The sequence below is a fragment of the Gigantopelta aegis genome, chromosome 4 (genome assembly GCF_016097555.1).
Source record: "Gigantopelta aegis isolate Gae_Host chromosome 4, Gae_host_genome, whole genome shotgun sequence".
Classification (NCBI taxonomy): Eukaryota; Metazoa; Mollusca; class Gastropoda; order Neomphalida; family Peltospiridae; genus Gigantopelta; species Gigantopelta aegis.
Window position 1 is genome coordinate 110061654 of NC_054702.1, and position 22360 is coordinate 110084013.

Genomic DNA, 22360 nt, shown 5'->3' on the forward strand with positions numbered 1-22360 from the left:
AAATATCCATGGCTCAAAATTCGCAAGTCTCTATTACAAATATTGCAAAAACATTCGATTTGTATGTTATCTGTATTCACAAAAATGGAGGGATAATTGAAATTCAGCTTTTTATTTCCAAATATGTGTCCCAACCTCAACTTAATCGTTCTGAAAGTGTGCCAAACAATCGAAAAGCCAGTATTTTATAGGTGGGGGCAATCAAACTTCCACCACAGTAAGCAAGCCTAATTAGGATTTTTAGGCAGGCTTATATGACAAGAGGGGGGAGGAGAAGATGCAATTACAGTTATATCCGATATTCTGCATAGCATATTACAATTTTAATATGGAGTTAATTATTGAAACCGTTTCTAAACCAGACACCCACAGGACAAAGACAATGTCTTGTTTTATGGGGTATCCTACAATAATTAAAACAATACAGATCCTCTACCAGGCCCCAGAAGGCTGGATTCAGCCGAGTCGGTCGAGTGCTCCCATGAGGTGCTTGCGTCACCTCGGTGGATCCATTCAGCCAATTGGTTTTCTCTTTCCAACCAGTGCACCACAACTGGCCAAAGGCCATGGTATGTTCTTTCTTGCCTATAAAAAGATCCCTTGCTGCATTAGAAAAAATGTACCAGTTTTCCTCCGATGACTACAAGTCATAATTACCAAATGTTTGACATCCAATAGCCGATGATTAATTAATCAATGTGCTCCAGTGGTGTCGTTAAACAGAACTAACTTACTTAACTTTTCTACCAGGCCCAACAATTTTTCAAACTGTGAAAGTCAAAAATAATCTGCAACAGTACATGAAGAAGCTACTGTATATACAAAATTGCAGCTCAACATCTTGAGGTATTATTAAAAAACTAAACAGAGTTACCTCCAGCTGGACCGGTAGGGGACTAATCAACTAAAATAAACCCAACATCCAACAAACAGCCTTATATTAGCTTTATTGTTCATAATTAAGAAATTAAATTAATCGTGCAACAACCTGTCTTGTTCACAGAAAATTAAAACAAAAAGAGGAAATCATTAGTTGTATTTATTATCCACCAACAGGTGAAATATTAAAACAATATTTCTACCATTACATTGTAATTCAAGGATTAAAATATGCAGCTGTTAAATCAATTATGACAATTGGGGGGGGGGGTGACAATTGGGGGGGGGGGGGGCGCGCGCGGCGGCGGCATTAACTTTGAGAACAATGTAACAATTATTTGGTCCAATTCATTTGCTGGTCAAAAACAACTATAAACTCCAATGTCTTTAACAGAAATTTAAATCATTTGGGTCATAAAGTATGTTGGCAAATATCTGTTGTGCCTCTAGCACGTCTGTCAAAATTTGTTTTTCCAATAAACGTGGACATTGCACATCAAAACATGAGCTGTGAAGTCAATATTTTTTAATCTCGTCATGAAATTTGTTAAAATTAAATCCGACAATTATGTGAACAGTGTCAAAAGGTCAAATGAATTTTATGTTGATAACCAAATCTGTATTACAATTTTCAAATAAAAAGCTGTAGACCAGTCATCACAAGATGAAAGCACACAAAAACTATCAAAAGCAGATTACACTATTTTTAATGTGGTGATAAAACAACCTGCCAATACATTCTACAAACTGATGATATGATTTGCAGATGGGAAAAAAAAAGAAGATCAAAAATTCAAATAAAAAATTGCAAGCAAGTTTTCCATCACCACTAGACAATATTTAATTCAAAGTGAACCATTGAAATAACAATTGAAATATGCTCAAACATTACCAACTCAAAATAAACCCAAGCCATGATCACTGAAATTAATCAGGGAACATTAATCCTGACCACCAATACAAATTTGAAATATGTTATACATAACACTGGAACAAATTTTATATACTTATTATGAATGGTTAACACATTTTTAAAATAATGAACAAAGATGATAAAGTATTTTTCAAATGCACTATTTAAATAATTTTTAGTACATCTGTCTAGTTAAAATAACTGAATGGCGACGAGCAAGATATCAACATTGATGGATGGATACAGAGATAGACAGATATATAGATAGATAGATAGAGCATATTAATTAGATATTAAGCATGTAATGTTAGAATAGTTAAGAGTCCTTTACCATCACTTGAACAGTGGGTAATTTCTCTCTCCCCATCTCACTGCATAACTAGTAGCTATTATTAAGACGAACTAAACAAATCTGTTAGAATCCACCAATATATGAAGATTATCCCATTTATTGAAAATGTTTTTTAAAATTAGTTAAACTTAATTAGTATATTTTTTCTCTCTAAAACAGATCATTGTTTACGTAGAGATAATATGAATAATAATAGTTCAGTCAACCAGTGATTATCTAGCTGAAGACAAGTCAAGTGATTCAAACAATGTTAATGCATGATTAATAATTTGATAAAACATATCACAAATACTAAAACAAAAATAAAGCAGAGGGAAAAAAACCTGCCAATAATTTTTTCACTTTCCCCCCATTTGTGCCCCAAAGTTTGTTCATTACTTCCAAAAACTATCTGCAGCTATTCATTTGGACAAAGTATGAATTATATACCAGATATGAATACATCAACAACAAAGCATTGTTTGTTTACACACTGTCACATTTGTGGTATCACTTTTTAACAGAAATGTTAAATGGCATCAATATCAAAGTCATCTTCCACGTTGTCGGCTGGTTTAGTCACAGGTGCCGTCTGTTGACCAACTCTTTCAGTACGAGAATACACAACCTGTAATAATAAATATCAAATATTAATTCAGTTTCTAACCCCAAAATTAACACAAACTAAAATCTTAAATTACTATCATCTAAATAAGCACTGAATCCCACTACCACCAACCCCCACTTCAGCTTTTTAAAGTCAACCAAATGCTTAAATTAAATTTCATTATTTTTTCACTAATTAAAGTAAAAAACTAAAATAAACTAAATTTAATTGTAACGAGCACTACTCTTTCACAGAATTGTCTATTATCTCAGCAGTGATAATCATAGTGAGTCCTGTATTTAGAGAATAACTAGTTAATAAATTAAGATATTGGCTTCATCCTGTCCAAATGGGAAAGTTATTTTTATCCTGTAGTCCATAAAAATTAAGTCATAATCTGCATGTATACATTTATGACTGCTTTAATCGGTCATCATAATGGAACATGGTTCATACAGAAATTTCAAACCTAAATTCAGGGGCTTTTAGGGTCAATATAAGTAAAATTTAGGGACTAAAACTATGCTTTCCACCATTTGCAATGACCTACGAACTCGACAAAATAATGGGAGCTGTGTTCGAGCGGGCTGTCGTAAACATTCATAAACATAAATACTTAGAATCCACATAGGCATAAATGTCTGATTCAGTTCAGATAATTTTAGAATATTCTGGGTTTTTTTTTTAAGTTTGCACCTAGATTAAGACTGTTGATTAGTATTTTAGAAACGTGTTTCATTTTAGAATGACCAATCATGCGCTCCCCAAATGTTCCTTCTACGAACAATACGAACTGACGATGTTTTACAAATGAATCATTGGTATCATTTTGGCATTGTTTACACACCAACATTCGAGCGAGAACAGAGATCAACAAATGAATGTAGATATTGATGTATTTTTGGCAATTTATTTAATGTTTCCGGAAGAAGAAAAATGTCTCATCGATTTCAGGGCTTATATGGCCCAATTTAGGGTCTTTTGTGAACTTGCCTGTAAAATATAGGGCTTTTTAGGGCTAGATCATCAAAATAGGGACTTTTTCGGGCAACCCTTTAAATTTAGGGGCTTTCAAGCGTGTGCGAACCTTGTGGAACAATACAAACAGTGGCTGCAGGATAAATAGATGTTAATGTTTATAAAGAAAGAAAGGTTTTATTTAACAACGCACTCAACACATTTTATTTATGGTTATATAGCGTCACACATATGGTTAAGGACCACACAGATTCTAAGAAGAAACCCGCTGTCGCCACTACATGGGCTACTCTTCCGATTAGCAGCAAGGGATCTTTTATTTGCAGGCAGGATAGCACAAACCATGGCCTTTGTTGAACCAGTTATGGATCACTGGTCAGTGCAAGTGGTTTTACACCTACCCATTGAGCCTTGCGGAGCACTACTCAGGGTTTGGAGTCTGTATCTGGATTAAAAATCCCATGCCTCGACTGGGATCCTAACCCAGTACCTACGAGCCTGTAGACCGATTGTAAATAGTGTCATTACCTCAACAGTTCCATCTTCGTCATCATCATCCTCACTTTCTTCTTCAGCCTCTTTCAGCCAGTTAATGAATGGAGCGGCTTTCTCATGGATCTCTTGGGCAACAGACTTGGAAACATATTTCTTCGAAGTCTGTATGATAAACCACATTTAGTAAAAACAAAACAAATCCATAGAAGCATGACATTACACAGGAATTAAACAAACGTTTATAGAAAAAGGAACATAATAAATACATGTATGGATAAATGGGGTGGGGTGGGAGAGGGCTCGTAATATTTACATGCATGAAGACTATTCATTATACATGTAGCATTTCTGAAAGTAAAGTTGATCCGTTAATATGCACTTAACTTTCCCTTTTTGACACATTCCCCCATCAGGCCCCTGAAGGACCAAAATTCACAAATTTGTTTAGAATGCTAAGTGCCAAGGAACCTTCAACAACATTTGGCTGAATTGATAAAGTAGTCTAAGAACAAAATTCAATTACCCCCTTTTGGGTCTTGCTCTTCAGGCTGTGTGTGTGTGCATGTGCGTGTGCGCATTAGTGTAGAATGACCAAATTTACAAGGACGCTTCCCACAAAATTTGGATGGAATTAATTTAGGAGAAGTCAAAAATGTAAAAAGTTCATTCACAACGGATAAAAACTATGCAAAACAATCACCTTCTTCGACCAGTCCAGGAGAACCTCTTCCTCCAGAATATCTGCATCGTACAATGCTTTCAGAATGTGCGGCACTTTTGGCAACAGCGCCTCCTTGTGGACATCGCCAACAAGCAGCTCAATACCGCTCAACAGGTACTTCTGGGCTTTCTGATTGTTAGCACAGAACTGGAGGGAAAACAATAAGTTTTAAATAAAAAGGATTTTTTACTTTGCCAGTTGGTCTATAATTCAAACGGTGATATATCTATTTAAGAAATCTAATAGGCTTAACTCAGTATTACACTGTAATGGCACAGTATTCAATATCAATATTGTTAATTTCAACAAATAAATTAAAATTAATGCAAACTTAATTCAGGAAAATATTCCCAAAATGTGCAGACACTTTGTTATCGTTCAAATGCCAATAGAAATCTTGTTATATGACTACATAATTCATACATCAGACCTGAGTAATGATGACAAACTTACCCGCAGAAAGATCTTCTCGTAATCCTTGATCTGCTGAAGAACATTCTTGTCTAGGAGCAGTTCCACCAAGACCATCGGTACCTTTTCTATGACCTCCAACCTTTCAGCTTCTTGAAAAATATCTGCACCTTTTACATCACCACTATCACGTTTCACCTGTAAATATAAAGCGAAACCATCGTGATGCTTATCCAGAAGACTTTACTGCCAGGTAAGCACCATTATTCTTAGTACCACTACTTTAAATGACCAATAAAATTGAGCTCATTCAGTTGAGGTGAACACTCCGAAACGTAAGATCTGGACACCATTCCACGAAACAATTGTAGCGACTTACGGTGAGGTTTACAGCTGGCACACTTAAGCTTTAGAGCCGTTTCACAAAGCAACCTATATGTTAGTTGAAGTGCCCCTTTAATGATTAAAATCTTCTTGGCGAAAAAGTGCAAATCACGTTTTTAATGTCCTCAACCGTAACCAGAGGATGAGGATTTTTCTATCAATCTATACAACATTGGTTATTCATGGAAACTGATAATTCTAGTACATTTCACATGATATCCTTATGTTTTATATGTAAACACATATTAAATCACTTTATAGATTTATATGTAATGACCATTTTACATTGCAAAGTATCTGTAGCCAGGCTTCCTGAATTTTATGGTACTTATTTTCAGTAACAAGGGTAATGGTGGCTCATGTTATATGATGATGGGTACTCGACTTCGTTTTGTGATGTTGCCGACACCACCAGAAGCGACCTCTTCTGTGAAATACAGAGGCCTGTGAAAGCACCAAACTGGCAGATTACTGTAGTATATTCTCTTCCCAAGAAAAACTCCAGCAATATTATCATTTTTAATGGGTAATGGTTACAACTGGTCAGCATTTGCTGGTTGTAATATTACTGTATTTCAACTACTGAAGGTTGTGGAGGAAGAATTTTTGGGTGTAATGTGGGGATTTTTAAAAAACAAACAAAGATGAGTACAGGAACAGGGTTAGCTCTGGCAGTCGCCAAATTCGCCAATTGTGAATTTTGAAAACTGGCAAAATAATTTTACTACATTTTATTACAAAAGAAGTTGTTTTCTGCCATTTTTGAAGTTTAATAAATAATTTGGCGAACCTTTATGTTCGCCCTGAGCTAGCCAACACAGATGCCATGGTCTTTTAAATAGTTTGATTACTTTTGACTGAAGTATACTTTTTATCTTTACAAAAAGTGTTTCTTTCCCCAGTGGTATGCAAATCCCTACCTTGATATACTGGTACAACATGTTGATTCTTTCTTTGGAACTCTTCTCCAGGTCCTCAGTGAAGGCCAAACCCTTGGCTGCTGCAGTCAGTTCTTCCATGCGCTGTTTTATAGCTTCCTCGCTGATCTCTTCCCCCCAGTCCTCATCGTCATTCTCCATCTGAGTGAAAAAACAAACCTCTTAGGTAGAAACAAAGACACTTGATAAACGGGATCACAGACTGAGTACGTGCTATCATTTAGTTAACAGTTACTTTACCTAAAGTAATAATGCAGCTTTTACTGACAGATGTTTCTACCTTGGGTCAAAACGGTTTTCTGTCAATGTTCAACAAATCCACTAGCCCTTAGTCTCAGATAGTGGTTTTATTTTTGTCTGGGCTACTGGAAAGTATTAATGGTTACTATAATACCAAAGCGCACTTGTGAAAGGCTTCTTTGAGGAATAACATTTGACATTCTCAATCATTTGTCTAACATGGAAATTGCATCAATCAGATGTACATAACCTCCCAAAAGTGTCCGAAGAATAATGATAACCTTTTGTCACTCTCGAAACTGCTGCCATGTACAGGATCTTAATACCAAAACATGGCATATATCCTTCTACAGTCATACTTTTCAAATCCGTTGGCATGTTATCAAGGGTTGGTATCAAAAGTCCAGTGCTGAGGTTGGATTAACAGAAACTGTACAAAATGATAAAATAATGCTACATTCATGGAGATCAAGTATACCCAAGATGAGGCAAAACATTTGCCAATTTGACGATTGGTCAATAGACGAAGGTAACAAAGGAGAAAGAAATGACAGTGGTGAGTAAGCCAAGGAAGATGAATCTTACCTCTGGTGGAGCCTCAATGATTCCTCCCGACGCCCGCTGAGCAGCCATCTGCTGCTGAGCATTGGCCTCGGGACTTGCACGGTCCTTGTCGGCATCTTCGCCGTTCACGGAACCTTTCTGTTTGCGGTCCTTCTTCTTCTTGCCCTTGCTGGGGGTTGTTGATACATCCTGATATACAAGACATCAAATATTTTAACATGTATAAAAGGTAGTTGGTGTAATCTTAAAAGTAGACTACTAAATATTGTTTTTCAATGAAACACATTTAGACGCCAAATGCAGATATGTACCACTTTTAAACTGCACCAAGACATGAAAATTAACAAAACAAGAAACTCCTAAGAACTAAATTTAACATTTCATATACAAAATAAGATTATTATTATTTTTTAAAATCTAAATTCCTCATTATTCAACAGTAGAGATAAAAAGGAATAAAAATAGGCCTTAATTTTCACAAAAGCAGATTCAAGACAAAAAAAAATTTGATAGTTAATTTTTACCAATACTAAAACATTTAATAGAGGGGAAAAAATCTAGTACCATGTCTGGGGGGTTTTTGAGAATATATGTTGTAAGTTTATGCTTCATGTCCACATAGCCCTGGTAGCCACAAGCAATACAGCGTTGGGAAATCATCTGTTTCTTTTGTTGTATAGACTGAAAGTAACAATGAACATTAAAATACTCACATATAAACCAATTTTAAAGCAAATTTCAAAACTATTAATATCGTTAGTGGCACCTTTAACAAACAGCCAATTATAGCTAGACATTTAAATGACAAACTATTTGTAAGAAATAACACTAGCAGAAATATGTTTTATGTTAAAATGAAACCTATATTGATACAAACATTAGAAATGCCTTACCATACCAGGTAGCAAATACAGCTCAAACTGTATAAATGTGTTATTCTTTCTGGTAATTAGTTTTACAAGGTTTTGCCTTCCATCACATTTTGGATAGTATTTCAAATATCTCCAGTATTCCTCTTTTTAAAAACTATAATATATATGCAAATATTTTTTTTTAAATCCATATTTGTCTTTTACACTGTTGTAATAAAAAAGTAATACAAGTATAATTTCATGACTAATTTATGGAATGTGCTTCTATTTCTACCATTTGCTTCCAAATTAAATCTTAACAAAAGTACCGGTGAGGTACATGATACGCTGGTCAGGAGTTTGTTGGAAAACCATAGATATTAACGAATATGTTACAGGTATGATTCAATTCTAATTCTGTGAAATGTTTGCAAAGGGATGGATGAACAGGTATTTATAGTAAAGGAATCAAATTCTCATGTATTTCAGTCAAAATATGAGCCTAGCATGTTTAAATATAGAACAATGATGTCATACTCACAAGATTAGTTTCTGGGTTGGAACATTCGGGACACAACACAAATCGTTTGATAAAGCCATCAAGCAAGCCCTGAAGTTTATCAGAGTCGTGTGAGCCGTTCACAATGTAGCGATCATTTTTGGCATCAAAAAGAGTTTGGGCTCCAAGTTCACATCCAAAATATTTGGTGGGATCTGGTGGTGAAATAAATTAACTCTTTAATGACACATCAGCCGGAAATATATATCAAAGTTCAAAGCAAGGTAAATGGATGGAACAGATGTTATTCTTATTTAAGTTGGTAAATTGTTAAAAAGTTTAACTGCTTAAGGTAGTACTAAACCAAATAACTTCCGGCTGGGTCAAAGTTCGAGGTGCACCGAACTTTTGATAGAGAAGTGAACACCACAAGTCCTGTGATTGGTTATAAATGTGAGCGTGTTGGTTGTAAAAAATAATAGTTTTATCTGGGTAAAAAAAAAAGAAGCAATTTTATTTCATCTAGTACCAATGTGTCAAGTAGCCTTGTGCTTGAAACATGTATGGGGTACCTGTAAAAAAAAGTGTGAGGGGTGGCAGTATTTATATCTGTGGCGTTTATGTCGGTTGATACGCTGCAGGTAGGAGTTTTAGCCACATATGTTACTATTGTCGTCTATGGGATTTGATTTATTAATAATTCCCATTTTATAACTATTTTTGTAATACCGTATTGTTCCTATTTGTAGCACCCGGGCGTGATGCAAAACACAAAGGGGGCACGCTAATTAGAGTACTAGAACACGTTTCATAATACATGTGAAAAATCCTCGTATGAAACTGTCAATGCGTCTGGCTCGCCGAGACATCAAAAGCTTTGCCGCCGAGTCACTCCACCAGTGACGTTTTATTGTTGAAATGACGTAGCGTACCGTACATCGTCAGCTGATTTATTGAAATACATGGTACTGTGCACGTAGGCATATAGGGCCTGCGGAGTGTATTTGAAAGTGGGGTGGGGGAAGGGTGTGTGATTGAGACCCCTCATACTCGCCCACTTCATTTTGTCAACCAGTCTGAATATATTTTTATTTAGCGGCCAATGCCCTAGGATTGCGGTACACTCTGTCTGCTCTTTGCAAACATGGCGAGCACTAGTAGTTCAATGTCGCGCAGGTCTTATACCGCTGCGTTTAAACTGAAAGTCATATCCGTTGCTGAAGAAAAAGGCAAGCATCATGCTGCAAAATTGTTTGGTGTCCACCGCAAACGGGTCCAAGATTGGTGTAAATCGAAAGAACACCTTAAATCGACAAAGAAAACAGAAAAAATAAAGCCAGGCGCCGGAAGACCAGTTAAGTACACTGATATTGAAAATGGTGTTACGGTGTCGGTGTAAATACCTACCGGTATGTTTGTACTTCCGGTTTTGAACAGCGTTAACGGAGTGTTGTGCGTTCATTCTGCGTAGCGATAACAGCGATATACATTTGATAAACGACATGTGTGACATACTGTTCGCCCATACTAGTGTCGTAGAGCTTCACCTGTTTGGATTTTATTTATTTACCGATTATAATCATTGCAAGTCGGCAGTCAGGTAAGCCAGTTTTACTATTTACCGTTTCATGATACATTTCTCGTGATCATAGGGGGCGCTTATATTAGAGGGGGCGCTTATATTAGAGGGGGTGCTACAAATAGGAACAATACGGTAGGCGTCTGGATTGGTTAAAATGCTATCACGTGATCTAAAAAAACAGGTTCATTCTTCCATGAACGTCAAAACTGCACTTTTTCGGTAAACAAATACAAACAATGTTATTACCAGAACTACCTTTTATCAACTACGTCAACGGAATCCCTGAGGACTACTCCATTTCTATTTTTATCCCAATATAGTCTGCACTGAGTGACAATTCAGGCTTTAAACGACTCCGGTTTTGAAGCAGAACTGAGACACATAATGCAAATTAAGCTTCTATTAGAAGTTATAGCAGAGAATGCTGAACAAATCAAATTAGACATGAGCACAGCTCCGTCACATTTGACAAAAATACCAAATTGACAACTTACACGCGCGAAAACACAAACGCCTTCGTGCACAATTACGCGACCTGTCCTTTCTGAGAATATCACACAATCACAAACTTCACACACACTCAGTAATACTGCAATCACTTTATTCCTTTCAAGTCGGTCTTCACATTCACTTTTCAACAACTGCAATTTTAATATGGTAATTGTTAAATCTTCTAAATAATTTGATGCTCTACCTTATGTTAATTAGTTCAAAATTTATACTCTAACCGCTTTACAACAAATCTTCCATGTAAGTATATAGATCGTTCAATTTTTAATTATCGTTCGATATTTTTGAAGAAAAAAAAGCTGTTTGCGTTATCAGTTGATTTTCAGTTTATTTAAATTTTATAACTTAATCCACATTTGGTTTAGAAAATTAAAATTTATAAAACCGTATGTAAATCATTATAGGCCTAATGAATCAGAGATTTGACGGGGGAAAAAACTAGCAACTTTCTAAGGTAATTCCCTTATTTGTGTTATTGATAGAGTTGTAAATCTTTGTGGAATAGAGTTCGATTGGGTTTTTCAATATAGTTTTGCACAATGGCAATATTAAAGCATTTGGAATTATAAGAATTGAACATTATATTTTTGACGTTCATGCGATAATAAACACCAAAACCGTTTTACACATTTATGTATGAAAGGCTTCGCACTAACGCGCTATGCCATTCATACAGTGTGTAAAACGGTTTGGTGTTATTATCGTATGAACGTCAAAACTATAACATTCAATTCTTTAAAAAATTGTAATAATCAACACTTAACTCGAAATGACCAAAAGAAATAAGTTAAATTTATCAAAGACAGACAGAAAATAAAAAGACTGATTTAAGTGCTTTTTAAAACAAAATATTTTTTTGTCTAATTTTCTCAAAGAAACTCAAACTCTGAAAAGACAGCTTCATAAATGTGTGCTTCGGGGCACGAATCCCAACACCACTAACTCAACTACTCCATTATTTTCAGACTGCTTTAACTGGAAAGTCTGTAAAATGAAATAGTAAAGTATAATATTAAATATGGATACAGCTTGGCCGATTTTCAACGTCGTAATACAGGCTTCTGAAAATTATGATAATGACAGTATCATTCACTTGTCACTTGCTCACAGTTGTGCAAGCCTGGCTTTGCAAAATCTAATTTCCATTTGCGCATAAAATGTAGGACATAATTGACATGGTCATGGTGACTTAAGCAAAACCAAATGAATGGTTTAAGCACATATTCAATTCTCAAAGGCCTGTGTAAATGAATAATGAAAAATTTTTTCAACATTTTACATCTGTCACTGCTGATGATCCTAGGACAACTGCTGTCACAGCCTCAAAGTAATAAAAAATGTCTTACATGAAGGCGGCCTGGCCAGTGCCTTGGCAACATCTGTCATATTAACAATCACAGTCTTGATCCCATTTCCCTTGCCCTCGACCTGAAATGGAAGAACAAGCACTTAAATGCTAAATTTATACAGCATATTTAACTTATGGCGCTAGACAAGACAATTTGGGCAAAATGGTACTAGACTATATATGTATGGTGCCGCCCCACACTAAATCAGGCTAGCGAAAACACTGTCAATAGCATAATGCAGTCCTTACTTTGGCTAAGAGACGAGGCATCTTGTAACGGTAAAACTGGTCGGCCACTGTTCTGTCAACATTGAGAGCCATCTTGAATCGTCTGTCAGATAGGGCTTTCTTTTCCGATGAATACTTCCGTCTGTTTTATTGAAGTGATTGCTGTGCTTAAGGAACTTCATAAACCTTGGTTGAGCACTTATACCCCTACAATTCTGTTTGGGTTCAATAATTCTCTCTTCCCACCACAAGGGCCCTGTAAAAAAAGCAGATAAAAATTTTCCCCACATTTATTTATATATATATATAATATATATATATAATATATATATATATATAATATATATAAATATATATAATATATAATATATAATATATATATATAAAAAAAAGTTCTCAGGATATGTCAAACATTTGTTTCTACTAGAGGTACAAAAGCATAGCACACCTCTCCACAAGAAGGCAGGGTTTTTGCCAGAGGGTATGGAGTGTAAAAAAAATTTTTAAAGTAATTCAACGACACAAAGCACACTTATGTACGATTGGTAAAGTTTTGTACACTAAATTCTTGGAATTTAATGGATATATTATTATAACTTTCAGACTGCGTATAGTAAGAGAACTGCTGTCAATGTCCAATTTCAAAGCATACCAAACTTATAACTGCATAGTAGGGACATTTATGGTCAGTTCTGTTTTTATTATGTAGACTCAAGTGTCACAGATATTGCTAGGAGAAAGGGCAAGACTTCCGATCGTATATACCTTTTAAAACAATTTGTTCTATAAAACCAACATAATGTTTAAATTTCATAAACCAGTATCGCTGTTTTGCCTTTGAAAAATTGGACATTTTGACTATTCTGTGTAAAGTTTCCTCCATAGAGCCACCGAAAATTCTGCGTTGCAGGCACAATATTTCACGCGAACCGCCGTTCTGTTCTCGTGTCGGTTACGCAAGATTAAATTTATTCACGCAGACATAGCCCACTCCTAGTATTCCTACAAATGTTTTAGACTGATTTTTAAATATTTGATGCGCAGCAAACAACATTATGTTGCAACAGTTGTAACTTGCGGCCAGTCTAAACTTTTTTAAAACTTTTAAAGAAATGTGCTCGGACTGCTTGGGACGGCTAAATTATCCGCTGCTATTTTATCTCTAAAGGAATATATGTAGACATAATATTGGATTGGCTATAATTTTGCATATGTTAAAAACAGTTTTAACAAAAACAGGAATCCAAAAGTGTCCGAAAAATAGAAAAATACTAACATCGCATAATGAGCTTTAAAAACACAAACATTTGGAACGTCACTATAGTATAGAAGTACCATCGATAAAATGAAAGTAGCGTAACCACCGCAAAACGAAAAAAAAAGAATCCCTCCAAATGATTATGTATCTATTTCAAAGGCGTAGCGCCCATTACGCATGTGCGAAATGCAAAAAAAAAAAAAATCCGGGAATAGGTCGAGGCTGTCTGTAATTGTTCTATAAAATATCCTTTTAAAATTGACTCGAAAAATCAGATACAAAAAAAACGCCTCAGAAAAGGCTCAGAATGCATCTACAGGCGTCCTGGAGGGCCCCCCCAATCCCCCCCACCCCCGCTTGGGCACGCCTTTGGCGTGCGTAATGCTAAAAACATTTCTGGCTACGCCCCTGTATTTTGTTTCAGTACTGGGGCTTATATATTCAGTTCTTTTACAATATTGTTAACTTTAAGCAAGCATTAAAGAATTTTTTTTGTAACATGTTTTCTTTTGTATTTTGTTTTAACTTTATGTTTGAGCTAAAAACTATGTATTTAAAATATAATTTTAAACATAATTTCGAGTTAACTGGTCATGTAACCCACGGGTTACGCAAATATAATTCACGTAACCGAACAATTGGTTACCTAGGTAAAAATCACGTGAACCGACTTCCGGTTCCCCCGGATTTCGAAATATTGTCCCCTGCGTTGCAAATCGACCGATTTCAAAATTTTCAGCATTTGTGATAAATGGGAATTTCCGTGATTTTCCGTGTGATAACAGCAATTTCCGAGATTTTCTGTGCAGCAAGAAACCGGTAATGACGCAATGAACCCATCATCTGCATACAAATCGTCAAAACTGCAATTTCTGTGACATATATTCAAGTGCGGACACAAACTATACTAAATAACAGTCTACAGTGTTTGAGATTAAAATTGTTGGGCAGTATCCCAGATGGATACTAACATTTCAAAATCTGGTATCCCACCTGAGTATTTAGTATCCCACTTAAATGAAATTCATAAATTACATCGTAAGACACACTGTTCTCGTTCCCATTCTGATTCACTTCAGTTTTCATTCAATAATTGTATCTTAAATTTACTAACATTTAAATTGTTGTTGAAACAGACCTAACCCAGACTGGCATCATTGATTGACAGATGCCAGTATGTATTACAATATATACTGTAATACAATGCAATGTATCATTATTTATTGTTTATTTGTTTACATACAATCAAATACTAGACCAGTTTTCGAGATTAACAGTATCCCGATATCCCAGGGATACCAGAATTTAAGTTTGGATACCAGACTTTAATAACCCAGTATCCCACAAGGATACAATATAATGCAGAGGTTTTTTTTTTAATCCTGCGTTTTTATTTTTCGCAAAAACAATGAAAGTCGTCACTGGTGAAGTTTTAGAGCTCCTACCCAGTCTAATGCTACACTGGATCAATAGCAATGTAGCAATAGACTGTTTTATTTCGGGAGTATTTAAAAATAAAAACATTTAATTTACTATAGTCTATACACAATAATGGGCTAAATAACGGTTAACGGTTACACTTCGGTTAATACCGTTATTATCAGAAACCGAAAGTGACTGAACTTTATGATGCGCTACATGCCATTGCGTTCAATGTATTTTAAGTTATTGTCAGTTACCATTCAAGTAAGAAAGCATGAGGTTATTTCAATGATTAAGAGGTCGAAAGGTTTCTGTTTATTGACAAAAGTACGATTTTGAAAAAAAAATTGTAAAAATACATTCCCCCCCCCCCTTAAAAAAAACATGTTTTCCGCAGAAAATGGGAATTCCGTTTTCAACGGCCAATTCCGTGATATCTGCGGTCACGGATTTTCGGTGGCTGTACCTCCACAAGGGTGCTTTTTGAAGAAATATAGCACTATGGGACTAAATCTTTACAGAAGACAGAATGAGGCATTATGGGACTAAATCTTTGTTTTATTCCTTAGATGTTCGGTTCATTCCGTCAAAATACACCCTATGAGATTTATAAGTATTAAAATGCAGTTTCTCTTGTTGATCCACTGCATGGACTACAGTCCCAATGGTCTGGAGTTCGAATCACTTGTAGTGTTGAAATGCAATACCCATCTGACATGGATAATTCATGCATGCTGAAAAGTTCGGAAGTCTTTCCAGGGAAGCAGCATGTTAGTTATCGCTATTGTTAACACTGAATTGTATTTGGTGGGGAGAACTGATGGTACTCTTCCCACTGTCTGAAGCTCAAGGTTGTCAGAGGTGAACACTTGTCTATCGCAAAAACATTTTAAAATTGCAGCTGGCAATAAATCTTTTGAATGATTTTGTGGCAAAATATCTGCCCGGTTCCCCCCTTCATTCATTCCACATATAAGCCCCATCAAAAAATCCCTCTTTACATTGATGAGGGGTGGGGTGGGGGACTGGACGAATATTTTTCCAAAACACCTTTTGTAGGCAGTTGTCAACTAAACAACAAATTACCCTGTTATTAACATTACTGTTGTCTAGGTCTAATACCAATTATCCAATACCATATGTCTGCTAATCTCTGGTTTAAGAACAGCAAGCTGTCAGTGTTAGGTTGCTGTCAACATAAAACTTTACCATTTTTAATGACAAGAATAAAATATCAATTGTTTACAAGGTATTTTGATAAAAATATGGTTATAATTAATTATTGAGCCATGACAATTTTAACCAGGCAGTAATTAACCCATCTCGCCACGTGGTGTAAATACCAATATGGCCGAATACATATGTAACATAGTAATGATAGGTTGACCTTTAGAAATAAGACAGAAATGTCGCGTTTAAAGACGTCCATTTTCTAAAGATTATTTCTAGGAAAAGCCACAATACAAAACACTTACCGTCTGGATTCAGATACGTCATAAAAACGCTAAAAATGAGCAAAGCAACTGGTACTGGTAGGCAAGTTGTGTACGGCGATAGCCAAAGGGCGCTAGGACCCAATATGTTAGCGGGAAACGTCACTTGTGAAAACTGAAACATACACCAGAATCTGGAATATAAAACACATGAATAATTGAACACTTTTTATTAAAATAATATTTCGAAACATGATACATTAAAAGAATAATAACAATATCACAATAACAAACGGAGGCTTATTACCAACGATGCAACCTACTCACTTCTCTGGCTGAAATATGACAAAAGTACCCGGATGATCACGCACCAACCAGACGGAAAACTATACTCCATTTGACAAATGCTGTTTGACGTCACACTCTGTGACTATTACTATTAGTGACAGAGCTATATTTAGCAGAATGAAAAATGCGTGGGTGCGGCTTATTATTAAATTAGCGCTACCGAAAGATACGTTTATTACGTTTTATATATCTAGACAAGTATTCAAAATCAACAGACTGGAGTTTGCCAGTCACAAAATTATTACATACAAGTCTCCATAACATGAGACAGAACGTGTACGTGTTTAGGTACACGTATATTGGTTGCATAAACTTGCATACAATTAACATGGTTATTCATATTAAATGCAATTGATCATTTTCATTAAGTGACCACAGCAGCTTTTGTAGTAATTGTAAAATAGTCGACATGGGAGCAGATCAAAATGTACCCAATATACCCACTTGCATATGTATCCACTTTTTAGAAAATACAGCTAGACCGAATATTTCGCTCTCTGTAAAGCTACATTTCATATATTATATTCATTTTTTATTTATAAATATAAAATAGACACATACATAATTAGTAAATAAATATGAAATGTAGCTTTACAGAGACAGAAATATCCGGTCTAAAATGTAGCCTACTCAAACCAAAGTGTACCTACCAAAACCGGCCTCAATGGTGCAGTAGTAAAGCCATTGGACATAAGGTTGGTAGGTACCGGCTTCACCACCCAGAGCGAGTTTAACGATTCGTCGGGTATGTGTAAGGCCACTACACTGATTTCTCTTTCAATAACCACTAATTAGCCTTCTGTCATGGACAGACATGCCAGATAGCTGAGGTGTGTGCCCAGGACAGCGTGCGTAAATCTTAATTGGATATAAGCACGAAAATAAGTATAAATGAACGTACCCAAGTTTTGGTTAAAACACACCCTAGTTACACTATATGTAGGCGCGCATCCAGATTTTTATTTTTTATTTATTTATTTTATTTTATTTTGTATTGTTATTTCTTCTTTCTTTTTTTTTCTTTTTTTCGGGGGGTGGGGGTGGGGGTGGGGGAGCGGACATGGTAAGAGGTGTTTGAATAGGCTTTTATTAAATTTTGACATCGTTGGAAAAAAAGGTGAACGCGCCCCACTCGTCGCCTTTCCTGGATCCTACTTGATATGCTAGAATTCATAAATAACTTTACAATTCGTTTTCAATAGGTTTCAGTCGAAAAATACCTAAAGCAAAACGTATCTAACCAAAACGTATCCAGCCAAAACACATTTAGAGACCAAACTATACATTTTAGCCAAAACGTACCCAGTATTAGTTTATAATTCGCCCCGAGAATAAAATAGTTTCTTGAGTCGTTCTATAAATTTCGTATGACACCCCAGACTGACCATGCATGCAATATCAATAAATACATTTTACTTTCGTAAAAGTTAATTTGTACTTTATTTATTATCATTTTGTTATAAACTAATATTATTCGAAACATTACTTAATCATCCATCGGCTATTGGATGTCAAACATTTGGTAATTCTGACATTAATTATCAGATGAAACTCGTTACATTTTTCCTAATGCAGAAAGTGATCTTTTATATGCACTTTCCCACAGACTGAAAAGCACATACCACGGCCTTTGACCAATTATGGTGCATTGGTTAGAACGAGTAAAAAAATCAATCAGCTGAATGGATCCACCGAAGTGGTTTGATCCGGCGACGCAAGCACCTCGTGCGATCACTCAATCTCGTCCCCATTTGGAGAGAAACCCTTCAATGCAGAGAGACTCAGTCATAAAAAAAAAAGTATTCCACATAATTAAATGTCTCATCGACCATAAACATATTTAATATCGCTGACAATAACTGTATGATGATCTCAATGCCAGCGCTCAACGACCAAGCAAAATCTTACCCCTTCACGGTATTTGTATAATTCACATTTAAAAAAGAAAAGAAGAGAGTATTGTATTTTCGTGTCTTGTTTTTGTTTTGTTAATATCAGACAATTCTGTTTTTCGGGGGGAGGTGGGGTTTGTGGTTTATTTTTGTTGTTTCTTCTTTTTTTTTTTTTCTTTTTTTTTTGTGTGGGATTTTTGGGGTTTTTTTTAGGGGGTATGTTGTTAGTAGGCTTTTTTTTCCTTTGGTGGGTGTGTGTGTATTTGGATCCGCCCTTGATAATATTATGATTCAGTTGCTCACTAAGTCCGAATTGATAATTAATAAATTCGCCTAATAGCTATTAATTCGATAATTAGCAAGCTTAATGCAGAGGCGGATCTAGGGAGGTGGGATGCCCAGTGGCCCGCCCCCCTCTAAATTTTGCGATAGTTATAATTTTATTATATATTAATTTTCTCTTTTTTTTTACGATCCCCTTCCAAACCTCCCCCAAAGTTCCCTTGGCATTCCATCTCATATCACCAGCCCCCCCCCCCCTTCAAATGGATTTTCTGGATTCGCCACTGTAATGTGACTTTTTATGATCGCAGTTTGTCTAGTTAAAGTCAAATTAAATATGGCTTTAGATTACAAAATTTCAGTGTACTATTTAAACTGTTCTGCTCAGTTATCCAAACCATATCGTACTTCGCCTAGAGTAATCGCTGTAAATGTTTTTAATAAAACTGCCTATTTTTATTTTTTATTTTATTTCTATTTTAAAGAAGAGGAACAAGAACAAGAACAAAAGGATGAATAAGAAAGGTTTTGTTGTAACGTTCATGCTGTTTTGTTGGGAGTTTTTCTTTGTTCGTTTGTTGTTTGTTGTTTTGTTTTTGCTTGGTGCGTGCGTGTGTGTGAGAGAGAGGGAGAACATAATTTTATATATGCTGGTAATGTAACGTATTAGGTATTAATAAAAGACAACTCTACCACTCATATTTTATTACAAATAACAACGGTTATCTCCCCAAATATAAGTACTAATGTCGACGAAAGTCACTTTTCGCACCCTCGTTTTGGCTTTCGTACACAATAAATATAGCATATCTTACAGTAATTTCACTTGATATCCATATTTCGTAAAAGATACAAGTCACTGTCATCGACCTTAAAGTCCGAACCAAATTGTTAACAACTACAATAAATTACTCTCCTACCTTTAATTACCGTTATATTGCCCCCAAATTTTGTCCAGACACAATTTGTGAAAAAACCATTACAGTGAAACAGATTCCACATATGAGACTGTAACGATATTGCCAGTATCGACTTCGCCGAGATAGCATAGGGCAAAATGCATGCAGTTTTCTGCCATCTGCCATTTTTTTTTTTTTATGGTATACTCTTCAAGAGGGGTGAAAGCCTCCAAAGTATGTGACATAATTAATATAAAATCAATGACGTTGTTAGATTAAGTTATATCCTTTCACCCCTCTTGGAGAATATTCCATAAAAAGTCGGCACAAAATTACATGTTTTTTTACCCTATGCGATCTCAGCGAAGTCGATATAAGTGACATGGTTATCATCTGGTATGTGGAATCTGTGTCATTGTAATGGTTTTTTCAAGATTTGTCTGGACAAACTTTGGAGGAAATCTAACAGCAATTAAAGGTAGGAGAGTAATTTTTCGTAGTTGTTAACAATTTGGTTCGGACAATAAGCTTAGTATGTGGAATCTGTGTCATTCTAATGGTTTTTTCAAGATTTCTGTCTGGACAAAATATGGGTAAAATCTAACGAAAAATAAAGGTAGGAGAGCAATATTATACAATAACGTGTATGTCATATAATATAATAATATATAATTATATAATAAAATTATAGCTGAATTGTTTGGGGGAACCTGTGGTCTTCACGGACATCGCGGTCTTCAAAGTTCAAATTCCAAATACCGATGACGATGTTTCAACATAGAAACAATGGAATACATGTTTTCTCCAACTGGATAGGTATCTAAAATAATATTCATTGATACTTTAGCAGTTTTATACTTGCGATGTCAGTTAATTAAGAAAAAAACTGAAGCCTAAATCCAATATAAAAAGATAAGAAAATAAATAAATAAACCTTTGTAGACCACAGCTACAGCTGCACTGCAACTCGAATCAAGTTCTGAGTTTGTGACGTCATAACATGTAACACGTTAGTAATGACGTAGGATATGACGTTTATTTTGTTTTGTTTTTTTTTTTTTTTATTTATTTATTTATTTATTTATTTGTTTTTTGTTTTGTTTTGTTTGTGTGTGTGTGTGTGTGTGTGTGTGTGTGTGTGTGTGTGTGTGTGTGTGTGTGTGTGTGTGTGTGTGTGTGTGTGTGTGTGTGTGTGTGTTTTCTTTCAGTAGGCTACGTATGTGGGATAGTATATAATGGAAACGTTTTCAGTACATTTTATATTAAAGGAACACATATAAGAATAAGAATAATTTATTTGCATAACACCCGCATAACAACAACATAATATACATTTATCTACAGTAACAATAACATAAATATACATTAATTACATGAACAAACATCTGCATCATCAAATACATATGTAATTTTAGCCTTATAAACCTGATACTAGTGATAGTAATATATTCAGGCGGAATATAACGAAGATTGTCGGAAACTAAATACTTACACGTTTAGCATGTGCATCACACTTATTGCCATCCATCCACTGATGAGGATTTCTTGACCGAATCGTTCAGGTTAGGTGTGAAAGGATCCTATCATTTTGGGTTATTAATTTTGAAAAATTAATTGTCATTTTAACCAATATACACATGTACATGTATTTAATAGCAATAATAATAATTAATAATTATATAAATAAAAAATTTACCAATCATGTAATAAGTTTTAATGAATAATGGATTAAGTTGGAGAATGCAACCGGAAGTGTAGACCCATGAAAAACCATCAATTCGCTCCTACGGGGTTCGTGAATTACTTTTTAACGAATCCACACCCTCTCGTACATTCTCCATTAGCCCCTGCGCGTGCTGTAACCTCACCGTGGTGCAGGGGTGTAACATTCTCTTTGAGAATGGCCAATACAGCACAAATTGAAGTTTAGAGTAAAATTCGGTGTCCGTAAAATTCTGTGATATTTGTATTTGTATTTTTACACAGTTCTTTACACTGTTTTTGTTTAAACCTTGAATTTTTATATTGATGTTGATCATCACTTTATTTATTTGTATTACTATAGTTTGACACCCAATAGCCGATGTATTTTTCGTGCTTGGGTGTCGTTAAACATTCATTCATTCTCCATTAGTTTAATGTGAAATGCAAGCAATTTGAAATTACTTCCAACTCATATGCTTTGACGCCCAAGAAGTGGCGACAGCGGGTTTCCTCTTAATATCTGTGTGTTCCTTAAAGCATCTCTTTACAAAATTGCAAATAATAGGGCATAATTCCGGAATATTGTTGCGTGTAAGGAATAAGAATTTTTCATTATTAGTCAAAAAAGAAGACCGTGATTCTT

At 35.3% G+C, this 22360-nt stretch overlaps 1 protein-coding gene across 4 annotated transcripts; it reads right to left on the minus strand.

Annotated features, from left to right (window-relative positions):
- Positions 1–930: 930 nt before the first annotated feature.
- Positions 931–20997, minus strand: LOC121371740 (eukaryotic translation initiation factor 5-like). Of its 4 annotated transcripts, none has more exons than XM_041497845.1 (12): positions 20948–20997; positions 16635–16786; positions 12501–12735; positions 12250–12331; positions 8854–9026; positions 8026–8142; positions 7483–7650; positions 6640–6798; positions 5378–5533; positions 4904–5071; positions 4237–4365; positions 931–2751 (listed from the first exon to the last, which is right to left on the minus strand). In XM_041497845.1, exons 3-12 carry the CDS (start codon positions 12570–12572, stop codon positions 2653–2655), a joined length of 1323 nt encoding a protein of 440 aa, XP_041353779.1. In that variant the 5' UTR covers positions 12573–12735; positions 16635–16786; positions 20948–20997; the 3' UTR covers positions 931–2652. The 4 variants fall into 4 exon arrangements, with proteins under 4 accessions (XP_041353779.1, XP_041353782.1, XP_041353778.1 ...); XM_041497848.1 differs by lacking the exon at positions 20948–20997 and adding an exon at positions 20724–20859; XM_041497844.1 differs by lacking the exon at positions 20948–20997 and adding an exon at positions 16920–17007.
- Positions 20998–22360: the final 1363 nt, after the last annotated feature.

Bases quoted from the DNA above. Each gene is read 5' to 3' on its own strand.
- LOC121371740 (XM_041497845.1), bottom strand. From the start codon at position 12,572: ATGGCTCTCAATGTTGACAGAACAGTGGCCGACCAGTTTTACCGTTAC. The intron at 12,332-12,500 runs GTAAGGACTGCA...CTTCCATTTCAG, and splicing joins TGCCTCGTCTCTTAGCCAAA to GTCGAGGGCAAGGGAAATGG. The intron at 2,752-4,236 runs GTAATGACACTA...TTATTATTACAG, and splicing joins ACGAAGATGGAACTGTTGAG to GTTGTGTATTCTCGTACTGA.